The sequence below is a fragment of the Polistes fuscatus genome, unplaced genomic scaffold (genome assembly GCF_010416935.1).
Source record: "Polistes fuscatus isolate 324 unplaced genomic scaffold, CU_Pfus_HIC Scaffold16, whole genome shotgun sequence".
NCBI classification, from domain to species: domain Eukaryota; kingdom Metazoa; phylum Arthropoda; class Insecta; order Hymenoptera; family Vespidae; genus Polistes; species Polistes fuscatus.
In genome coordinates this window covers 1,408,119-1,432,277 of record NW_025113064.1, presented here as the reverse complement: position 1 = coordinate 1,432,277, position 24,159 = coordinate 1,408,119, and the positions used below count along the sequence as shown (strand labels likewise).

The 24,159-nt window shown below is 33.7% G+C and overlaps 1 protein-coding gene across 1 annotated transcript in view; it reads left to right on the top strand.

Moving 5' to 3' along the window:
- LOC122514840 (protein dead ringer-like) overlaps positions 1 to 22,651 on the top strand; it is a 137,139-nt gene extending 114,488 nt beyond the window's left edge. The window contains exons 6-11 of the mRNA XM_043631915.1: positions 13,642 to 13,825; positions 17,975 to 18,333; positions 19,380 to 19,719; positions 19,989 to 20,182; positions 20,433 to 20,618; positions 22,429 to 22,651. Coding sequence (XP_043487850.1) covers positions 13,642 to 13,825; positions 17,975 to 18,333; positions 19,380 to 19,719; positions 19,989 to 20,182; positions 20,433 to 20,578 — 1,223 coding nt within the window. The 3' untranslated portion in view covers positions 20,579 to 20,618; positions 22,429 to 22,651. The remainder of the gene's footprint in view (positions 1 to 13,641; positions 13,826 to 17,974; positions 18,334 to 19,379; positions 19,720 to 19,988; positions 20,183 to 20,432; positions 20,619 to 22,428) is intronic.
- The last annotated feature ends 1,508 nt before the right edge of the window (positions 22,652 to 24,159 follow it).

Below are 24,159 nucleotides of genomic sequence, written 5' to 3'. Positions count from 1 at the left end.
GACACATTGTAACTAGGTTCTTCTAAATGTTTCCATCTACTGGTAACGATGAAAAATAAATCTGGTAATCGTTATACGAAAATAGTTTATAACTCTATTTCTTTCTTTTTTTTTTTTCTTTTTCTATCGTATATCGTAATCTCGTTTTTCGATTAACGTTCGATTATAAAATCTGTCCTATGATTTATAGTTAAAAACACGATATATTTACATGACAATTGCAATTAATTTAATATCAAATTGTAATTATTATTTTAAAAATATCGTTTGATCACGTTAACACCTTTAAAAAGTGATACCCCATGGATAGTAATTTTTCTTTTTCTATCGTATATTGTAATATATATTTTCTTGTTTTTCGATTAACGTTCGATTATAAAATCTGTCCTACGATTTATAGTTAAAACCCCATGATAATTTTTAAAATCACTATATATTTAGATGACAATTGCAATTAATTTAATATCAAATTGTAATTATTATTTAAAAATATCTTTTGATCACTTTGACACCTTTAAAAAGTGATACCCCATTGATAGTTATTCGGTGTATCTCGAGAAGTATCCTTTCATCGTATTTACGAGCTCATCTCATCTCATCTCTGTTTCTTTTTTTTCCTTCGTTCTCCATCCTGTGGTCCATAAACACCATCATGCTCTTCTCCTCCTCTCGTAAAAAGACTCTTGATGTGTAGTTCAGAAAATCCATAGTTCCAATTCGAAATGACGAATCTCGTCTCTTTCTTTGACGGATCGATCGTAAAGCGGAATTCTGCCAGAGAAATATTTTTCTTAGAAACGGTGAAAGCAAACCCGGGAGATTTTCGACCAATGGTTGGAGACGACGGGGAAGAGGAGGAGGAGGTGGAAGAGGGAAGAAGATACGAGTTTAGCCCACCCGTTGCTTCGTGAAACTCTTAAACGAGGATTATGTCAGGATTATGGGATCACCGATGTGTTGTCATCTTCTTATTCTTCTTTTTTCCGGATACTCATTCCTCCCATTACTTTTATTTTATTAACGATCCCCTTTCTAACACGAGACTTCAATTTCTAATTCAATAATTCAATAAAACATTTGAAAATAATCTATCAAAATTGTCTCCCAACAAATTTGACGTGTTAATTGTACGAAAAAAAAAAACAACAAAATTCGATAAGAATTCCGACAATGAATTTAACGAATCAGAAGAGAGAGGGCAAGAAAGAGGAGAATAACGAAACGGAAGCGAAAAAAAGAAGAAAAACAAAACGAAAAAAAAGGAGAATAAAATTAAAAATCGAAAGGGGCTTCTGAGTTAGCAACCGATCGAAGTTTCTCACACAAACCCAAAGGTATCTATTCGCATTATAATAATTAATGCCGAAAGGGATTCTTGAGGTTCTCTTTTTCATCTCCCTCTCTCTCTCTCTTTTATATCTTTCACTCTCTTTTTCATCTCTCATCTTGCACGAAAGCGTCATCTTTACGTATCCTGGCTGCTAACGCTCGAGGGTATCGATCAACGGGGGCACGTCATTATTCAGGGATTCCGAATAATTGGCGATGATCGTTCACCACCACCACCATCGCCACCATCACCACCACCCCATGGGTACACCTCTCACCATCACGTTTATATTCTCTTCTTCTTCTTCTTCTTCTATATAATGTTTTCAAGAGACCTATTATTTTATCACGAAACTTCTCCGAAACGGTATAAGTTACTTAGGTGTGTGTAAGTGTTCGCCGAATATCACACGGACGGATCTTTCCTTCCTTTTTTTTTATTTTCTTTCTCTTTTATTTTCTTATCCTTTCTTTTTTTATTCCATCCTCTTTTCTCCCCTCCACCCCTCCCCCCTCCTTTGAATCCCTTGTCAATTCGAATTGCCACTTTCTTTTGATGCACCTTGCTTGCTTGCATGCCTTTTTACATTTTCTTAATTTTTTTTTACATCAATCTTATTCTCCTCGTGTGATACGATAATTTGTTTTTTTTCTTCTTCCTTCTTCTTCTTATAAAATTTATTATCATTATCGTTATTATTTTTCTCTTGTCAACGATCACGAATACGAATATTAATATAATAAATACGAAAAAGGTGGATTATAAAATCGATCGAAAATTTCCTCGGAGAAAAAGAGTTAATGGGATTAAAAAAAGTATAACGAATGGAAAAAAAAAAGAAAAAAGAAACTGCAACGAAAAAACGAAGGAACAAAGTAAGAAAGAGAAGTGACTTTGAAATACCACATTTACAACTAGAAAAAGACAAAGACGGATAGTGGGACGGTTTCATTGAGTAAAAGCTAAGCTAAAAGCGAGTGAAATAGAAACACACAGAGAAAGAGAGAGAGAGAGAGAGAGAAGACACACGCTCGAGTAAAGCACCTGTCCAATTACTCGCTCGTGCGCGATTTCGACCTACATTTTCCCACGTCTTCCCACTTGTAGGACAGGTGACTGTGCTTTGCAAACGTTGTAGCTGCTCTTCCTTCTTTACCCCACCCCCAACCTCCAACCAAGAAGAAGAAGAAGAAGAAGAAGGAGTCCCTGGCACGTTCTTCCTTTATCCCAACCCCCTTTCCCCCCCTTTCCCACCCTAACCGTACCTTTCTCTTTCTCTTTCTTTCACTAACGTCAGCACGCGAACGCGAAAAGCATTTAAGCTGGATGACGTTCGCACATTCTAGACGTCCCAAAGCCCACCATATCACCACCACCATATCACTACCACCATCACACCACTATCACCATCACTATTCTACTAACATCCCTTAACTACCAACACCACCAAGCTACACCTAGCAGACGCCTAACTCACCGACCGATCATCCGTTACGTTTGCCCTGACGTAATTGTCGAATTCTTGTCCTGAGAGAGGCATTTTACTAATACTAACATCCTTTCTACGCTTTATTCTCATTCTTCGAGAATAACCAAGTGTCTAACTTTTTCTAAATTCAATTTTATATATGGACCGTTTATTTTCTAATTGGTGACAATCCGTTTTCTCTTGTTTCGATCAAAATTTAAGGTTTCATATATCTGTTGTCCATTAATTTTTCATTTACCGATCAATTTTAAACACAGACTAATTATACAAAAATTTACATTAATTTGAGCATGAATTACGTGATATGTTTTTTTTCAAAAATTTACTTACACCACTTTCAAAATAAACAGTCCAATTACATAGATACGTAAAAGAATTGAATGTTTGAGTAATTTATATATAAATTTACTCTTTCTTATCAAATTCTGATAGGTTTAAGTCGATCGTTCTAAATTTCGAAACGATATCGTAGATTAAAACGACAAGAATTATTTTCATACTACTAAAGAATCATAAATTGACGTACAACAAAACTACAAAGAACAAAACACTTGAATTGAAGAAATGCAAAGCGTGAAATTCGCGTATCGTGTCGTCAAAGTCGTGTCGTATAAATCAATTACTACTAGACTACTAAAAATGAAATTAAAATTAAAATTAAAATTAAAATTAAATTTATAAATTCGGGAGGGGGAGGGGGGGATAAAAAAGTAAGAGTAATCGAGAAGGATAAAAAAAAAGAGGTACTCGATAAAAAGATTCGACTCGTTGCTCGAAGCGTTTCAAAAGCGAGAGTATAAGAGAGGAGGGAGGAGGTTGGGGGAGGAGGGGGAGGGAACGGGTTCCGCGTTCTGGCGGCTTTAGCAATGCCAAGGCGTGGGAAGTGATATACGAGCGTTATAGCGGCCGACGGCCATTTCCATCCAAGCGATTTTGTATCGGCGGCCCACTAAGTCCGAACTAATTTGCTTATTAATATTTCACAACAACGCCGATCGCTCTGGGGGTTCGCGATATATCGTCTTACACCTTCCAACTTCTCTCTTTCTCTTTCTCTCACACGTACCACACGTTTTCTGTCCGTGTCTCCGTTTCTGTTTCTATATCTTTCTTTCTTACACCTCAGGTTTTCTGTTTCTGTTTCTGTTTCTGTTTCTGTTTTTACATCTTTTTCTCACGCGTACACACACACACACACGAACATACATACACGTTTTCCGTTTCTGTCTGTAAATTTCTTTTTACCGTGGTCTCGTTAATTTCTTTCCTTTTTTTTTTATTTTTTGAAGTAATTGTAAATTTCATTTTATTGATATATATATGATATTTAAATTCGATTTATAGAAAGAAGGATATTATCGATACTTTATTATTGAAATATTTTATAATATTTTATATATGGATTTATTAACGATCGTTTATTAATTATTTCTCTTGGGTATATTTCTCTCTCTCTCTCTTTTTGTTCTACGAATTTTAATAGAAAATTAATATCGAAATATGTATTTTATAATCGAAGGAATTGTTTTATTTTCCTATCGTTTGAAAAAAAAAAAAAATTATAAAAATTTGCTGGACAGATGTAACGAGACATAAATAAAACATGAAAAAAAAAAAGGAAATGTAATCGCAAAATCGGTAGAAAAAGAAGAAAAAAAAGAAGCAGGAAATTTGTCTTGTTTTTTTTTAAAAAAGGGTATGAAAGATCACTCGAAACTATCTCTCGTGTCATCTACCAATAAGCGTAATTTAACAAAATGAATCGCGAATCAACGACACGGAACTAATACGATCCTATCGGTAAGAAAGGATCGGACTAAACATAATTTGCTCCTCGGGAGCGACAGGTGTCGGTTCTTACGAGCTCGTAACGTTCCTGTTATAACATCGTAGTAAGTAAGTAAGTAAGTTAAGTAAGTAAGTAACTACCCAAGAACGTTTTAAGAGGTTCACCAAAGTTCATTACCGCGATTCGCGAGACGAGTTTTCAACCCTGACGCGATCAACGTCGTTAAACTTTAAAGCCGTATCGTTTAATTTACGATGCTTGACGAATCCGACAAACCCTGGAAAACACGTTCCTTCCCCTACCCTCCTCCCCCCACCCCCAAAAGCCCTAAAATGTTTCACCGATTTACTCGAATTTTAATAACAAAATATTTCTAAAAATGATCCATTTAAAACAATTATATATAAACACAAAAAAAAAACAAAGAAGAGGAAGAAGAAAACGAAGAACATTTTAATGGAATAATATTTCCGATTGAATTTCAATTATAAAATATAAAATAATTGAATTAATATAGAAAAATACTAAAACGTTCTAAACATTGTTGAGGCATCGTTCGTAATTTGATCGAATGCATATATACTTTTGTTCATTTTGTTTTCTCTTATCCTTTTCTTTTCTTTTTTCGAAAAGGGCGAATGAAATAAAGTCATAAAAATTTCCGAGCTCTTAGAAAGGACCCTACTACGAAACGTCGGTTAACGTGCCATTTTACGTCACATCAAAGCCTCGCCACATTGTTGGCAAGTGTCTAGCAATTTCCCCTCGTGCGTATCTCGTCTCTTTCAGAGAAAGAAAGAAAGAAATACAGAAATACAGACAGACAGACAGACAGACAGAAAGAGACAGTAAAAGGGGATCACGAAATCGTTGTTATATTAAGTTTACATCCGAAAAACGTATAAATCAAATCTAATGAGTCTTAAACGATCGTGTACGATCATAATTAATTCAAATAAACAAAAATGATACACGTGTTTTATCTTATTTTTTTACATTATTTAATTCACTTGAAAATATTAGAAACAAACGGGGGGGGGGAGGAAACAAGGTGTGGGTGGAGTACACTGATGATTTTCCTTTCGATTTCGAAGAAGAACGATGAGTTATGAAGAATTTGAAAGAACGAATGAAAGAAAGAAAAGGAAGGAAGGAAGGAAGGAAGGAAGAAAAGAAAAAAAAAACGAATCATCTCTCCGACCAGAATAAACTCTCTTTCGATGGCAATGAATTTAATGGACCGTGCAAGCCTTTCGGCAGGAAACTACGCGAGCTTCTTTGAGAAGGGGACTCTTTACCGCTCCTCGCGTTGCATCGGTGCGGTGACCAAGCGAATCGTGTCGTAAACTGTCTCCCCCTGCCCCCTTCTAACCCCCCTCTGCCATGCCCTTTCTTCCCCTCCCCCTCTTTTATTATTTCTTTCTCTTTCTCGCATCGTAAAGTCTATCGACGGAAGTGCGACGACTAACGCGGGTCAAACCTCACCTCGAGTATCGTAGTCCAGAAAAAGGTTGACTAAAAAATAAAAGAAATGTAGGAGAGATGGATACGGTGAACCTTTATTGCTCGCGATATTTGAAGATTTTATTGTTCGTCGTTTCACTCTACTGCGAGAGAAATGTTGGTACTTATGTTACTTGTATTCCTTACTTACTTAGTTTCGTAGCAAACTACGCGAGATTAGGGTCACCCGATCTTATTTCCGACCACCCAACTTGAAATACGCCTACGAATCTTCCGAGAGAAAGAAAAGGATATTAAGGAAGGAGAGAGAATGAGATATGTGTGTGAGAGAGAGAGGGGGGGAAATTATTCGGAGGTTAATACCTAAACCACGCCCTATAAATTTCTACGATGCACGATCGTAGTCAACGTTTTCGATATTTCAATAAATAAATCTATCTTTTTTTTTTGTTTTAATATAACATTTAAAATATCAAACGATGTTAATTATTTATAAATTTGTGTTTGCGCGAGTTGAAAAATAAAAATACATATTCGTTGATATGAATAATGAAAATCTACGAAATGAAATATTAAAATAATTGACGAGATACAAGAAAGATTGTAAAAGATGATTATAGTAACAATGATAATTATAAATAATAAAAAGAAAACTGTGTAGTATGAATACGTATGCGTGTAATTCAAACGTGAAAAAGAACACGAACACAACCAACCAACCAACCAACCGACCAACCCCTCCCGTTTTGTTAGGAACAGAAAGAAAAGTTTCTACAGGGTTTCTCTCTCTCCTATTAGAATGGTTTAAACTTCTCTCCAAGATGGATCGTAAATTACGCCAATATTTCCGCGAAATCCTAACAAGATTATAAAGCAGATTGTGTAGCGTTTCTCATCTTCTCGTGCCTGCTAGTATAGTATAGTGGCCCTGACTTTCGTCTCTCGCCCTTCGTCCACCCTTCGTCCACCCCTTCCACCCATCTGCCTACCCCCATTCTCCCTTTCCTCCTTCCCCATCACCTTCTTTTTCTTTCCCTTCTTCTTCTTCTTTAAATTCTTTCTCATCTACTCGGTGCTTGTGCTCTTTACCTTCCCAACGAATGAGAAAGTAAATGCGTAAAAGAATAAGAGAAAGAGAGAGAGAGAGAGTGAGTGAGAAATTAAGAGAATGAAGAAAATAAGGGAATGAGAGAGAAGAGAAAGAACACTAACACGTGTGTTGTGTAAAAGTAAGAGTAAAAGAACGTGTATGTATGTGTGTATGTGTGTGAGAAAGAATAAGAAGGGGGGAGGGATAGGAGTAAAGGGTAGGGGTAAAGGGGGAATTGTGAAGGATAGTGTTATAGTGTTAAAGAAGAAAGAAGGAGGGGGTGAGGGGGGGTGGTGGAAGAAGGAGAGATCTATTTATAATGCGTTTGCGTCTTTGCGGGGTCCCAGCCGGTGGAGGCAGTAAATGTCGCGTGTATTTCATATGAAACTCCACCCTTCTTCTTCTTCTTCTTCTTCTTCTTCTTCTTCTTCTTCTTCTTCTTCTCTCTGACCGTTCCTCGCAATGCCAATCTTCGGTCTTTTGCTCGGCCGATAATGCTCAGCGCTAACAAAGTTAACTCCTAAGAGAACAAGAGTGAGTGAGAGAGAGAGAGGGGAACCTCACTCTCACTCTCACTCTCGTAAGGTGGTGGTGCGTCGTTTTGTTTGTTAGCTTTTTTTCTTTTTTTTTTTTTTCTTTTATTCCCTTTTTTATTTTTTATTTTTCTCCTTTCGTTCCTTCTTTCCGTCGGCATTCGTGGCGTATTACTCGTTGTTGTTGTTTTTTTTTTTTTTTTTATTTCTCTCTTCGGGTCGTTTCGTTCGTCGAAAATGTTACATTGTATTAACCCGTTTTTCTCTATTGTAACACTCAGCAACGATCGTTGTTGAACGAATCGTATTTTTCTTTTCTTTTCTTTTCTTTTTTTTAACGAATATATCGAAGCTTAACATTGAGCTTACATTTTCCAAATGTAATTTATTATTATTAATGATTATTATTTTTTATTCTACACATTTGTATTTTATTTCTCTCTACGCAGGAAGTTTAATCATCTAATCGATACAAACAATCTTCCAATCGAACAAACATCTTCGATAAAAAAAATATAACCGATCATTGGTTCGATTAATTAATTAATCATATTCTTATCATTTTTCTCGTTTATACGAATATGATAAATAATATCGTCGATTAATCTCGAAGTTACGCGTCGATATTAAATAATTTTATTACAAAATTGTGTATTTGTTATTTGAAAATGAACAAAAAAAATAAAATAAAATAATATATATATAAGAGAGAGAGGGGGTGGGAAGAGGGGAGAGAGAAAAGTATAAATCGGTTTGAGAAAGGATAGATTCTAAACGGCACCAACCTAAGTTCGATAGATTCCATAGACCCCGTCACGCGAGATTCTAAGAAAAGTCGTTTCGAAAAGACTGGTCCCAATGATGTATACGTGTAATACACGTTTAGTATGTATTCGCATCCTTATGAGAATGTATTCTAACTGGCTTAATAAAGGCCTCCGAGCCTAACGGATCGTTATTAGATCGGGCACCACCCTCTCACCCTCTTCCTGCCGCTCCCATCCCTTCACCCTCGCAATAATCCATAAAATGTAACATTCTTTCTCTTTCCTATGTAGATAACCAATTATGTTTGCTTCTATTGGTTGCTCTCTCTTCTTCCTTTTTTTATTTTCAACACCCCCCTCCTCCTCCTTCCTCTTCCGCCCTCTTCTCTACTAAAAAGGTTGCGTTTTTCAGTTGGTTCATCTGCACGGAAACGAATAGGTTTCTCATTTGTACGAATTTTGTGTGTCGCGTACATTTGTCTCGTTTTTACACACAGAGGGGGGTGTATTATGCGTGCACGCGTGTGCGTGTGTGTGTGTGTGTTTATCGGTTTGAATTAATTTAATTTGAAAATTAAAAACGATATTATTAAATAAAAATATCAAAACAGTGTCTATAACTTAAACAATAATATAATAGAGAAACAAATAGTAATTAATCATTAAACGATCGTTTAAAAAAATTGATTTTAATCGTACTCATAGAAAAATCGATCTAAAAAAAAAAAAATAAGAAAGAAAAGAATCGGGGGTCGAGGAAGGGGGAGGGGGAGGGGGGTATGCGATTTGAGATAGAAAATTGGGAATGAGAAAGGGTAAAGAAATAGAAAAGGGTAAGAAGAATAAGAAGAAAATAAGAATAAGAAATAAGAAATAAAGAAAGAAAAAAAGGAAGAAGGGCCCTTTGAAAGTACATAACGCCTCTACGCCGGGCGAATGGCTACTTCGGCTCGTTGAAGGAGGCACGCAATGGCCACCGTTACCCCCTCACCTCCCCTTCGGTTATCCATGAGCGCCTCTCCACCTCGCTTATGCCGACCGGGACGCGGCGGCCATTATAAAAATAACTGCTGATTGGACGCCCTACCAAGAAAAGTCGTAATCGCATCCTGAAATGCCTCTTCCCTCCCCCCTCCTCCGTTCCTTCACCCTCACCCCCTCGTCCTCCTCGTCCTCACCACCAACACACACCGACGCGACAAATACATCCAACTACCACAAGCACAACTATTGCAACTATACGCGTGTATACCTACTTGTGTGTTTGTGTGTGTGTGTGTATACTTAGTTCCTATCTTATTCTTTCTTACTTACACATACACACACGTATTCGCTCTTATTTTCATTCTCTTTACTTTATTCCATCCGTTCTTTCTACTACTACTACTACTACTACTACTACTACTACTACTACTACTATTACTCTTCCCTCTCCCGCCCTCTTCAACCCCCTATTCTCTTGCTGTACTCATTTACTCGCAAGTCCTCCGTGTCGGAAACAATGAAACTTATTTTTATTCTTCTTCTTCTTATTGTTATTATTATTATTATTTGCATCCTTTTTTCCGTTTCACTCTGTCGTCTATTCATTTCAAATATTATCGGGAAAAGAAAAAAAGGGGTGTCGGGAGAGGGTAGGGAGGGGTTGGTAGTAAAGAAATTTGTCGTTTTGAAACGATACTTATCATTCTAATAGATAAAAAGTATCGTACGGAATATATTCGTAGAAATGAGAAGATTAAATGGGGAAAGAGGGATGATGAAAAATGATTTTGAATGATGTTCTTATCGGTCGTTTAAATCACTGCTAAAATACTGTACCGTTCGATCAAATGTCACAATTTAAAAGGAAAAAAAATATAATTTTGAAAATGAATAAATGGATAGATATTGGTTGAGTGGTGTAAGGAATATGAGGAAGTAGATATTTAAAATACTCGTTTTTTTTATGCAATTACGATAAGTCAAATGATACATTCTTACATTTATAACAAAGCAACTGACTACTAGTATGATATAAAGCATGTATTATATTATCTATGCAGTGTGCGTGTACGTATATATATATATATATATAAGAAGGGTTCTTCCTAATCTATTTAAACTCATGAACATTCGTTTCCTTTTGAACAGTCCGATTAGTATAACTCCTATCGTCTTTCCTTTCTACTTTTGACGTTCCCACGCTTTTAATACATTCGAGTCATTCTAGTTTCTTCCTTATTCGAATTAAGAATATAAATAAGCAAATTTCCTTTAAAAACAAATAATTAAACGAAATAATAATCGGTTAATTGTAGTATTACTTAAAACATTTAAATGAAACTTTTTTTTTTCAATTATTTCACCTCGATGAATATTATTCAAATAATTCTCAAGAATTTTAGTAAGGGAACATAATCAGGCTTCCTGAGAGATGTGAAAGAAGGTAATAGAGTAAAACGGTTCACATATAACACAGTAAATCAACCTTAAACAACAAATATCGTCTATCGAAGTCTCATAAAAAAAAGAAGAAGTATTATGGGACAACCATATATATATATATGCAAATTAAATCTTTCTCTATATAAAATTAACTTCGTATTACTTTTATCATAAAACAGGGGTGAACCAAGTTGACCACCCAATGTGTATAGTAAAAGATAACTCAAACGTTTCTTCGGGAAAAAATATATTAAAAAAGAAAAAATATTGAACAATAAGAAAAAAGATAATAGGGCCCCAAGGTGTGGGGTTTTCTCCCTATATCTTTTAACAATGAATAGAAAGAGAATAATAAGAAAATGCAAGAGAAACAAAGAGAGAGAGAGACAGAGAGAGAGAGAGAGAGAAGAAGGATACGCCATTTTGCTTGCGAGGAGCATACTTTTATCGCTGCGCCCTACATAGAAGCATTAAAGGCAACTTCGACGGGGCGCGTATATCAACGATAATTGTAGGGCCAATAATAAAGCCGGAGGGACTACGCTCGATAGCCCGAAATTGCTGGTTCCCCTACCTCGCGGACGCGTTTTATTGCCTCTCTCGCAGGAATATGGCGGCAACTCTCTCTCTCTCTCTCTCCCTGTCTCTCTTTTTCTCTTTCTGCACCCTTCGTCCTCCTCGATGGCGGATAAACGATCCTGCGATACGCCATCGGTGTACTCTCAAAGTACTTTCCTTCTCCCTCATTTTTATTTCTTCAAATTAGAATCTTTGAAAGTAACCTAACCTACCTAACTTACTATGCTATAATAATTTCTTTTTCTAAAAATATATTATCCGTATAAAATCGTTATTTTAATTTGAATACGATTAAGAGAAATGATTTTTGATAAATATTATTTCAAGTTATATCGTTTACGAATCGATACGAGGTTTTTTTATTGAACGAGGCGACATCTACTTGACGCCATTTTGGTATACGATACTTTGCTTAATCCTTGATTTTTCTATTCAAATTATGCACACTTTAAAAGAGAGCGAGAAAGAGAGAGAGAGACAAAAGTTTTAATAAGTTAACAACATTAGCCCACTTACTACTTATTATTATTTCGTTTACGAATCGATACGAGGTTTTTATTGGACGATGCGACATCTACTTGACGCCATTTTGGTATACGATACTTTGCTTATTCCTTGATTTTTCTATTCAAATTAGGCACACTTTAAAAGAGAGCGAGAAAGAGAGACAAAAGTTTCAATTGGTTAACAACATTAGCCCCCTCCTCCCACTACTACTGGTTTTACCCATCTCGTTTACTCGTTTATTTACCGGTGCTGTATTTAACGCTGGTGTGTGCTGGTTGCTGCCAGATTACACCGACGCGAAATGTATTCTACTCTCTTCTACTGTATTTCTACTTCTACTCTAACCCAGAGCCCAGAGAGAAAGAGAGAAAGAGAGAGTTTACGAGCGAGTTTACGTTTACGCGATTCGAGCGCGCACGATAGTCGCTCGCGAGCGCAATGCTCTTGTTAACACCCCGTTAACTCGACCCTCGGACAAGCTCGTAAAATTGGATGGCTCGGAGACTACCATACTTGGTGGTGGTTGGTTGGTTAGTTGGTTCGTTGGTTGGTTGGTGCGTTCGTTGGTTGGTATACACGAATTTTTACTATAGTTTCATTCCTTTTTAATATATTTTCATCTATTCCAACCTATGCTTTTTCCACCCCCAACAACCCCTTTTTAACATAGTACGAAATTATTTATATTGTCTAATTTCGAAATTTTATTCATATTTTACTCGTAATATTGAATATTATAATAATTACTAATATCAATCTCACCCCCATGTATAAAATTATCAAATTCGTTCTAAAAAAATAATCAAATTCTTGCAACACACTCTAATAAAATATATATATATACATTGTGACCAGAAAATCGAATTAATTGTTCGCACCCTTATAATAAAACAACCCTCTTACTTCTTCTTCTTTTTCTTCTTTTTCTTCTCTATTTCTCTCTTTGCGTTCGTTTAACTTCTCTTTCGTTTTGTCATACCACCTGTGATGTTCGCAAAGAGCTCGTAAAAGCGTGTGCCGTTCGCGTGATGCTCGCGAATTCGTTACTGCTCTTGTTAACGCCCCTCCCTCCCCCTCTCCCTTCCTCCCACCCTGGGCAGCCCTGGGCAAACCTCGTAAAATGCAGCGGTTTGCGCAGCCTCGTACGTAAACCATCGACGAATTTGCCGTCGTGTCCATCACGCGACGAATGAGAACGGTCTTTGGTGGTGCTCCCCCCACCTACCCCCCTCCCAGTCAAAGAAATTTTCCCTTTCCGCCCTTATTCGCATTTTTCCTTTTTTTTTTCTTCTCTTTCTTACACATTTCGCGTAAATTAGATTGTCCTACCCTACCCCCTGGTTCAATATTTTTCTTTAGCTATTTTCTATCGTACCTTAACCCATTTCTATTTTTATTAGGATCATATTGATTTTGTAGAATGCACAGGTCATACTAATTTAATTATTTTTTCTTTTGTTTTATTTTGTTTTGTTTTTTAACAGATACGTTAATAATAATTTGTTTTACATTTTGTTACAGTAAGCCTGATAAATTATTTTTCTATTCTATTGCACTTTAATTTATTTCTTTTTTTTGCACAGGTCATACTAATTTAATTATTTTTTCTTTTGTTTTGTTTTTTAACAGATATGTTAATAATAATTTGTTTTACATTTTGTTGCAGGTACCCCGATAAATCGATTACCAATAATGGCCAAATCAGTACTGGATCTTTACGAGCTTTTTAATCTCGTGATAGCACGCGGCGGTTTGGTTGATGTTATAAACAAAAAGCTTTGGCAGGAAATCATCAAGGGTCTCCAACTACCATCTAGCATCACTTCCGCCGCGTTTACTTTACGCACGCAGTAAGTAGACCGTTGAATTTCTCTCATCACAATCTCTTCTACAAATTGGATTCGTCTTTATAATTGTCTTTGAAAAAAAAAGGGGTGTGACACTGTTACTACTACTATTCAATTCGATTTAACGATTGCAATGATTACCCTTTCGTTTCTTTTTTAACCCTTTTTTTCCATTCGACAAATCGATCAACCAACTTATAATCACGAAAACGCTAAAAACGAAGTATTCATTTGAAACCCAATAAGAAGAGTGTCTCTAAAAACATTCAAACAATTTTCGAATATTAAATCGAGATACCGACAAACAAATTTTCTTTACACCTAACGTTAGAGTATAATTTTATACAAGGAAAAAAAAACGAATAAATTATTAACGTTTAATTAAAATTAAACCAATCTTCGTTTAATTTACAACAAAAAAAAAAGAAAAAATTAATCTTCTCTCGAATAACTCCAAGATACGTGAATAAAACTGTAAAAACGTATTCCCATTTAACCATCCCTCATTTTTTCTCTCTCCCTTTCTCTCTCTCTTTTATTCTCACATACTTTAAAACGGACGGTGACAAACGCACCGTGTAATCGGATTTGGACGGATTCTCGGAAGGTTTTTCAGACTTTTTCTCGAGTTAGTAGAAACTACCATTCACACGTGTGCACTTAAATACACACACATACACGTATATTAACACGTACGTTGGGATTGAAAGAGAAAAGGAGAAGAAAGAGAAGAAGGAAGAGGAAGAGGAGGAGGAGGAGGAGGAAGAGGAGGAGGAGGAGGAGGAGGAGGATGAGGAGGTAACACATACGAGGCGTGAAACGAGGTGGACGTATAATCGATTCGATTGCCACCAATCTTTCTCTTTCTCTTTCTCTCTCTTTATCTCTTTATTTATCTCTTTATCTTTATCTTTCTCTTTTACAAGACACTGCTAGTGAGTGCCTATGACCGGTTAGAGGAATGATGGATGTACCATCGAGTCTCGTAGACGTTCTCGTCGCCCACCACGAGAGTTGAGAAGTTATTTTCGCGAGCATATGTTCCCTTAAGAGAAAATGAGAGATAAAGAAAGAGATATAGTTTTCTTTTAATTCGATTTTAAAATCTTTCCTTTCCTTTTCTCTCTCTCTCTCTCTCTCTCACACACACATACAAACACATACACATATTCCAATTGTTTGATTCTTCTCATTTCCCTACTTCTTTCTCGTTTATTATTAAATTAATTCATTTATTTTAATCGTTAAATTATTATTCATTTTTCATCCTTTTACTTTTGTTCTTTAAATTCCACCCACACCTCCTCCCCTTTCCAGCACAGCCCTAAATTTCTTCTGTTTTATGTTATTCTATTTATTAGATTATTTCGTTGGGTTGTTTAAGAAGCGTGTTTTTTTTTTTTTTTAACCCTCCTTTCGTCAAACTGTCTTCTACTTTTTGTCTCATCTTGTTCGTCTCTTTGACGGTCTCCTCGGTCGGCCGATTTTCTCAATCCCCATTTAGAATCGTCATTGGGTTGTTCTGTCTCGAATAAGTGAAAAAGATTGGAGAAAGATAAGTGAGACATTTATATTAGACGAGATATAAATCATCATCCTTCATTCGTTCCTTCCTTCCTTCCTTCCTTCCGTCTTTAAGAATTTGCTTTAAGTCTTGTATCCCATTTTACCGATTATTATTTATAATGATATCTTATTTATAATTCCTATGATTTCATTCGAAATAATATTTTTCTTATTTAATTATTTATTTATTGAAGTTATATTTCTTTTGGCGCGTTGGGGAAAATGTAATGGGGAGTGGGGATTTTGTTCCGAGCGTCTGGAAAAACGACACCATGAAGTTTGTCGGTATTTATGACGCGCGGGAAAACGATTTCAAGTATACGGCATGAAGTTGTCTCTTTCTTCTCAAGCGGGTCAACCATCCAAGTACTAATCGTACTCAGCGCTGGCTTTACTTAAATGATTGAGCGGGAACTGGTGCTACTCAGCGCCATGGGCCGTTGAATCATAAAATAAGTCGATATCTCTCATATATTTAGCGTAGCGTGGACTGATATCATATTTTGATATTTTTTATTTTTTATTATATATAGATATATCGATATTATATATATAATATATATATTAGTTTTTTTTAAGTAATTTTTGAGGTTATTGAGGTTATTTCGTTTTGGTACGCCAAAGAAGTATAACTTCTTATGTACGTACATAAGTACACACACTAATTTTTTTTTATATAATAAATCTATTAATCCCCATATATCAATTTCAACGAATAATTAACATTATTTATTGAAATAAAATTCTTTTCAAATAAGAACAAAAATAAGTAACATCAAATGCCTTATCACAGACCACCCCCAACCCCCTGTCCTATGAAACAATTATGAAAAGAAAAAAATAAAATAACAGGTGAGTCTCCCTCACCCTTTCCTCCTCATCCAAGTGTAATAATTTTTGGATGCTTTGATAATTCGTAAATATTGTTTATCTTGACGTGTTATCCACTTACTCTAACTTTGACTCTAACTCTGACTCTCTCGAATCTCCATCTGACTTTCTTTTTCACGGACCAATCGAAGGCATGCAAGACGTCTCTCAGACGTGGCCTATAATTCGCGCTGGCATCGTTCGGTTTTTACGATTGTCTGGCCATACCTGCCCGCAAAACTAGCCGTCGACTTTAAAAGTTCAACCCGGCACACGATGAACCTCCTCCCCCCTGCCCCCCTCTCTCTTTCTCTTTCAACTTACGCACACTTACTAATAAAACAACATCATGCGTATAGGGTGTCCGAAAAGATCAGTATCAACCAAACTAATGAGGTCAAGTTGTATGATAAATGCAATTTTTACGAATCTCATTCGCGTTCGAAATTGTTTAGAATAAATGCAGGATTTTAATTAAATCGAAAATTAAACTACTGTTGAATTAATAATAATAATAAATGCATTCATAATGCATCACCTAAAAAAAACACTAGTCTTCAGTTCTCAATTACATTTTCTAAAGAAAAAAATATAATAATATTATAATTTTATTAATTATACATCATATAATTGTTGCAACATACGTTTATTATAAGTTAAATACGTTCATCGATTATCTGAAAATTGACCATAGTTTTTAACCACCAATTTAACATAAATTTCTACGAACTTTCTTGACCTATTTGATCTCATTAACAGGTGATGTTAGTTTAAGTTGTGATCTTTTTAGACACCCTGTATATCCACCCACCCACTTATACATAGATGTATACATGTACGTATACGATGTTCTTCGTTCGAGAGCATAAATCTCAACTTCTCTGGATGGTAATCGAATTCCAAACGACGTTAAGAAAGAAAGAAAGAAGACTATGGTTTTTTTCCACTTTCATATCTTCTCTTATTTGGAAGTAAGAAAAAGAAATAAAGAGAGAGAAAGAGAAAGAGAAAGAGAGAGAGAGTTTACAAAAAGCTCGTAAAAATGTTGTAAAAGTTTAACACGTTAAGTTTTTGTCTTTGATCTAAAATTCTCTTTGATCTGAACCGAATGTTAAAAGTAATCAAAAGATGATTTTAGAATAATGGGATTAGAAAAAGAGAGAGAGAGAGAAAGATGAGATAGTGAACGTATTGTTTGGATGACACTATCAGCTATTACAGACAGGTGGTACAAACGCGAATATAACATGTGAAAGTTTGTGTACTTAAGATTCCTTCCTTTCCTTCCTTTCCTTCCTTTCCTTCTATCGCTAATGATACGTAAGCTCTGGCAAACAAAAATACACACTAGTCTAAAGTACTGAGAGAAGAACCCTGTTAAATGCTAAGAAACAAAACGAGAATCGAAAATTATCCTTCATTTCTTTCTTTTTTTTTTTACATTCACGAATTGCGAATCGAATGAGAATTTATCAAGAACCAAATGATGTACAAATTTCCATTGTGAAATTTATAAGATGATAAATAAAAAGATTATGTTATAACAAATAGAATTAATATCTAAATTAAAATGGAATAGAATAATTTCATTTAAAATGTATCTCAATACGATACGTATGAAAAAATGTTTAAAACAAAAATAATATTAATTTATATTATATAATTTAATATAATTATTAAGTTTGATATTTGATTTTTTTCTTTTTCAAATTTCAGATACATGAAATATCTTTACGAGTACGAATGCGCTAGAAAAAATTTATCCACCCCTGCCGAATTGAAATTAGCAATCGATGGTAATCGTCGCGAAGGACGTAGGAATACATATGTACAATTTCCAACCGGATCCGGTAACGACGGTCAAAGAAATCAATCAACGCCATTGTCAATGCGTTCGAGAATGTCACCTAATGCTATGCAATTACACCCACAAATTTCACCGCTTTCATTGGTAACAGCGGCCGCAGTTACGTCAGCACAATCGATGGTCAATGGTAACTCGGTGCATCCGTCATTGGTGCAACATTCCCAGATATCCCAACTTCCTCAAGCGTCGTTGAACCATGCACAAAATCGTAAGTATCGTTTTATAATCCTACATTTCTAAATCAATCGTATGTTCGTGTATTTCAACCTGACTTCGAATCAACTAAATTAAAAAAAAAAAAAAAAAAAAAAAATTGAATTAAACTGTCCAACGGAAAACGGGTGACAAATTTTTTCGTTCGTTTTGTGATTTAAAAAGTATCGAATAATAATTGTTCACCGGTAATGTGCAAGGGTATTAAAAGTAAGAATAAACAAAAAAAAAAAAAAAAAAAGAAAAAACCGAACGAACACAAACGAAATAAAGAAATAAAGAAAGAAAGAAAGAAAGAAAGATTGAGTTTATTTTAAATCGTTAGTTAGGAGCCCACAACGATGACGTGTTAGAGAAAGAGAGATAGAAGATGTAATTGATTGTACGATCCTTGGAGAGACAGGCGTTAACGGATGACTCTTCCTAACGAGCATTCCTATTTCCCTACCTACCCCCAACCCCTCTAACCCCGTAGGCCCCCCTTACTCCACTGCCCCTTTATCCTCATCCTCCTTCTCTTCTCATCCACTTCTTCTTCTTCTTCTTCTTTCACTCTCTCAACCAACCAACCGACCAACCAACCAACCAACCAACCAACCAACCCTCGTTCCAATTTTCTATTACAGTGTGCTGCTACCGTTTCCAATACTTCCCTCATTTACTATACCGAGTCATCCGAGAAAAAAAGAAAAAAAAGAAAAAAAAAAGTAAAAAAAGATCGCTCGTATTTTTTTTTTTTTTTCTTGACAAATGTAACTTTTAGATTAGGCTCTTTTTTTTTTTCTTTTTTTTAAATGGTTGGTTAAATTGTAGAATCATCGGTTTAATGCAATCTCTAATACGCGATAGAAATTTTTCATTTTTCATCTTTTCGGTGACGAGGATAAAATAAAAAATGATTCTTCTTATGAACACGAGTTAATTCGAATAAATTTCGATGCTTCTTCTACACGTTTCCCTCACCCCATTTTTTTTCCCCCACCAAGTCATTCGTTTTTTCGTAATATTTATTGTCATTTGTATTTTCCTGAATATTTCTAGTATCCCTTACGAGCGTAAATGCGACCGAATTCGAAGCACGAATGGCCGAATACATTAGGATTTATCATAGGGATAAATTTGTTGCAACGACGGGATCGTCACCACCGATCATATCTCAGCCAGGTAGTTCGACACCAACCACAACAACAATACCCATAACTTCAAACATACAAAATTACGAAACACTGCGTAATATTCAAGCTGTGTTTGGTAGTAATAACACGATTTACCCAGCAGCACTTGCGCATCATGCCTCTTTATCACCACAAGCATCACAATCCTCGTTGCAACCTGTGCCAAGCCCAGAACCACAAAGAGAAGCATTGGATCTTGGAGTTAGGTGAGGATATCAATTTATTATCATCATTTATAAATATACGTTTAATTGATCAAATCAAGATACAACAAGTATTTTGTTAACAACGAAATAACATTTATTTATGAATTGTTTGATCGATTCGAAATTGCATATAATTAATTATAATTATTTATTATTATTAATCATAGTGAAAGTTTGAATATTCGGATGCAAATACGAGAGGGAGGGTAGTGTTTAATCAATCTGATGTTTGTTCATTCGATTTTAATTAGATTTGATTTTCTGTTCAGGTCATCATCTGTATGTTCCTCACCTTCTGTAGCCTGTGGACGAAGCCCTTTATCTTCGACCAGTATTTCACGAAAAAGGGATTCGGATTCAGTTACGTCTGCCCGAAAAAGGCGACTATCCGAAGTGGATGAATCTCCGGACATGGTTCAACCCTCAACTTCGTCTACCTCGAGAAACATCAAAATTTGCACAGGCATGTATTATTCCTATTTGATTTTATTTATAATCGTTTATCTTTTTTTATTTAATTATATTTCATCGTTGATTTACATTAGAAACACACATATTTTTCAATTACTAAAAGTGTTTCGATAGAAAATTTATTTGACAATGTATATATTATATAAATATATGCAACACTGATGCATAATATGTTTTATTGTAACATTTAATTAATTGTTTAATCGTACGATTTTCGCTTATTTTGTTATTGTTCATTTTAGAAACTAACAACGATGATGGTTCATTGAACGTCAGTCTTACAATAGAAGATGCAACTTATCGAGGAGTCCTATTTTTTGATTCAGGATCAAGATCAAAATCTAATTCGTCTAGTTCTAACAGTCCACCAACGACTAATGACAAATAATTGACAAGGATACCATAGTATGAATGAATACTTTTAAAAAGTAATAGTCTGATTTAATTTTATTTAGTTTATACATACATATATATAGCAAAGCTTATCAATTTTGTCCATTTATTTGTATGTGTGTGTGTGTGTGTTTTTGTATGCAAGTATCTCTTGGGTATAGATTCTAAGTAAATGATTTACAAATTTTTTTTTATTCTCGATGATCTTATTTAATAAGGGGGTAAGGACACCCCCCCCCTTATATCTAATTCTTACAAGTTATAAGATTTTTTTTCTTTTTTATTAATGGATTGATTTGATAATAATTAAAATACTTTTTATTTCTAGTGACTTTTGCATTTATAAATTGCATCTCAATAATTTTGAGAAAAGTGTAGCTAATTAGTTTGAAAATCACTCCTTTTTAATTATTTTATTATTTTTATTATACTAAACTCTCCAAGGCGTATTAGTTTTTAGTTTTTCTTTTCGTGTTTGTTTTTGTTTTTCTTTTTCTTTCTTTATGATTTTTATAACTCCCAAGTTAAGCGATCGAAATTTTGATAAGCTTTGATCTATATTACACTTTGTTACGTATTATAGGCTAGAATATAATTGTAGTAATAGTAATAATAATAATAATAATAATGATGATGATAATAAAAATAATAAATAATAATAAAACGAAGAATTTATTCAATGATAATAATAATAGAAAAAAAATAATTAAAAAAAATTAAAAATATTAAAATTACAAAAAAAGAAACCCTCTATAATATTAAAGTAAGTGTAAATACTAATAATAAGGTAAATGTAAATAGTTGTAAAATATAATTTAAATAAACGCAATACATCTGCATACAACATTTACTCTTATATTAATTGAAATTTTTTTAAATAAATAATAATAATAATAATAATAATGACAAGATATACGTGAATATAATAGTTATTATTGTAAGGTATTTTTTTCCTCTTTTTTTTTTTGTAATCTTTTTTATTCGCGTACTAGTCTTACTGATTTTAGATTTCTTACGCAATGTGAATTTCGGTTAAATTTAAATAATTACAATTAGGTAAATATGCAATTATGATAATTAAAATAACAATTACATAATTACAATAAAAACAATAATAATAATAATAATATAAATTTAATTAATAATCATAACATTAATTAAATAATAATTATTATGATCTAATAAAATGATATATATATACACCCATATATATGGATATATGTGTGTATACATATACTTACATGTTTGCAAGCCTACTACATAATAATTCTTTTTTTTTTTGTAAATCAAGTTTTTGTAATAAAAACTTAAAAAATATTTTTGTATTCTGTTATTTATTTAAACAAATATACCGAGAAAAAACAAAACCTAAGATGACAAAAATTAAAATAATAAGAAAGATAATTTCCGAAATATGAATTTTGTCGAACTTCGGAATGAACAAATTTGATTCTACTTTATTCTTTTCCCTTTAATTATTTCTGTGCATGCTTTTACATATTACATTCGATTTAAATCTATCTTTATTTATAATATATTTCATATATATCTAATATCTATGTATATATATACAGGGTGTAACAGAACATGTGAAACCCTTTTCTCTAAGAACCGATTGTGTACACTTTTTAAAATAATCAAAATAATTCATACAATTGTAGTATTTGATCTCTGTCATTTTCATTCATCAAATTTTGTGGAAACTATTCAAGAAATATGGTCTCGCGTGTTCTCTTACGCGCAATACAGTTTATGTATGTGTTATAAAAAAAAAAAAATGAAAAGAAACGCCATGATACATTTACAGATTCTCATGATCATTTTGTCAATTTTGTTCTACCCTAGGTGACGAAATAATTGACGATAAAAAATAATAGCAGTCAGTATGGAAATAAGCAACAACGCGACATCGTTTCTCATCGAGTCCTATTCAAGACAGTCATTATAAAAAAAAAAATAAAAAATTCTACTACTACTACACTTCGTGAACCTTAACACTCTATCATTTTGTAATGAAAAATAAAAAAAAGAAACAAAAAAACAACCACCGTATATATATATAAAGAAAAGAAAAGAAAAAAAAAAAGCAAACAAATAAATGTAATTAACATAACTTCGATTATCATATCAATTTTTGTTGTTAATGTTGAATAAAATGTTTCTTTATATTATTTCCTATCTCAACTTTTTTTACACGAATTCTTTTTCTTCTTATCTCGTCTTATCTTATTTTTTATATCTGTACTTGGTTATTATTTTGTGTCCTTTTTTTCTTTTTTCTTATTTATAATTTTATTTCCCTCCCCCTATCAAATTTCCTTAGAATGTTATATCGATACAGATCGTATAATTATCGTAAGTTTATTCATAAGTATAGATACGTAATGAACTTTTTAAAAATTGAAATTAAACTATTTGACATCGAGATATTATTAAATGAATAAATAAATAAAGTTCAATAATGGCAATAGTTAATAATAATAGTATTAATGCTAATCATATTTATCACACTTTTCTGCACACGATCATTTTCATTATCGATTATCTTTAATAAAAACGAACGATATGTTGCGTTATGTATTATAAATGTATAAGGTATTTTCGTAATATGTGGAGTGAAAAAAAGGAGATACAAAAACAGTGACAAAATTTCACATGGACGTGTATCCTATTTGAAAAAGAACAAAATGATCATTATCGGTTGTTCGTATTTCTAAAAGGTATTAATATATTTTGCGAATGAAAATAAACTATTAGATATTATTGAAAAACAAATGTTACTTTAAATTTGAAACAAAAAATAGGACACTTGTTTATGAATTTTTTTTTATTGTTTTGGTGTCTTCTGTCCACTCTTACATTTGCTCCAACATATTACGAAACATTCTGTGTATATATTATATAGTTAAGTAAATTTTTATTTTTAAATATTCTAAAAAAAAATATATATTTAAATCTTGTTCACATTTCTCTTTGAATAATTTGTATTTTCGAGATATACAAATATAAAACATATATACCTTAATCTACCATTTTTTTTATGTCATTTTCAATACCTTTTATGTATTTCTGTTTACGTCGACATAACTCTTTTATCATTTTTAATTGTCACTGTTATATATAAGTGATGAATTTAATTATGTACTGTTAATTATAATACATTAATTATAATACATTATACGTTTTATCGGCAAGAAAGCGAATGTCGGTAAGAAGTGTACTGTCGGTAAGAAGTGTACTGTCGGTAAGAAGAGTATTGTCGGTAAGAAGAGTACTGTCGGTAAAAAGAGTACTGTCGGTAAAAAGAGTACTGTCGGTAAGAAGAGTGCTGTCGGTAAGAAGTGTACTGTCGGTAAGAAGTGTACGGTCGGTAAGAAGTGTACGGTCGGTAAGAAGTGTACTGTCGGTAAGAAGTGTACGGTCGGTAAGAAGTGTACTGTCGGTAAAAAATTTATTATCGGTAAGAAGTCGACTGTCGATAAGGAGTCGGCTGTCGATATAATAATATAAATATTTCATATATTACTTATCAGATATTTTTTTACAATAAAGAATCGAAATAATGTATCGTTTAGA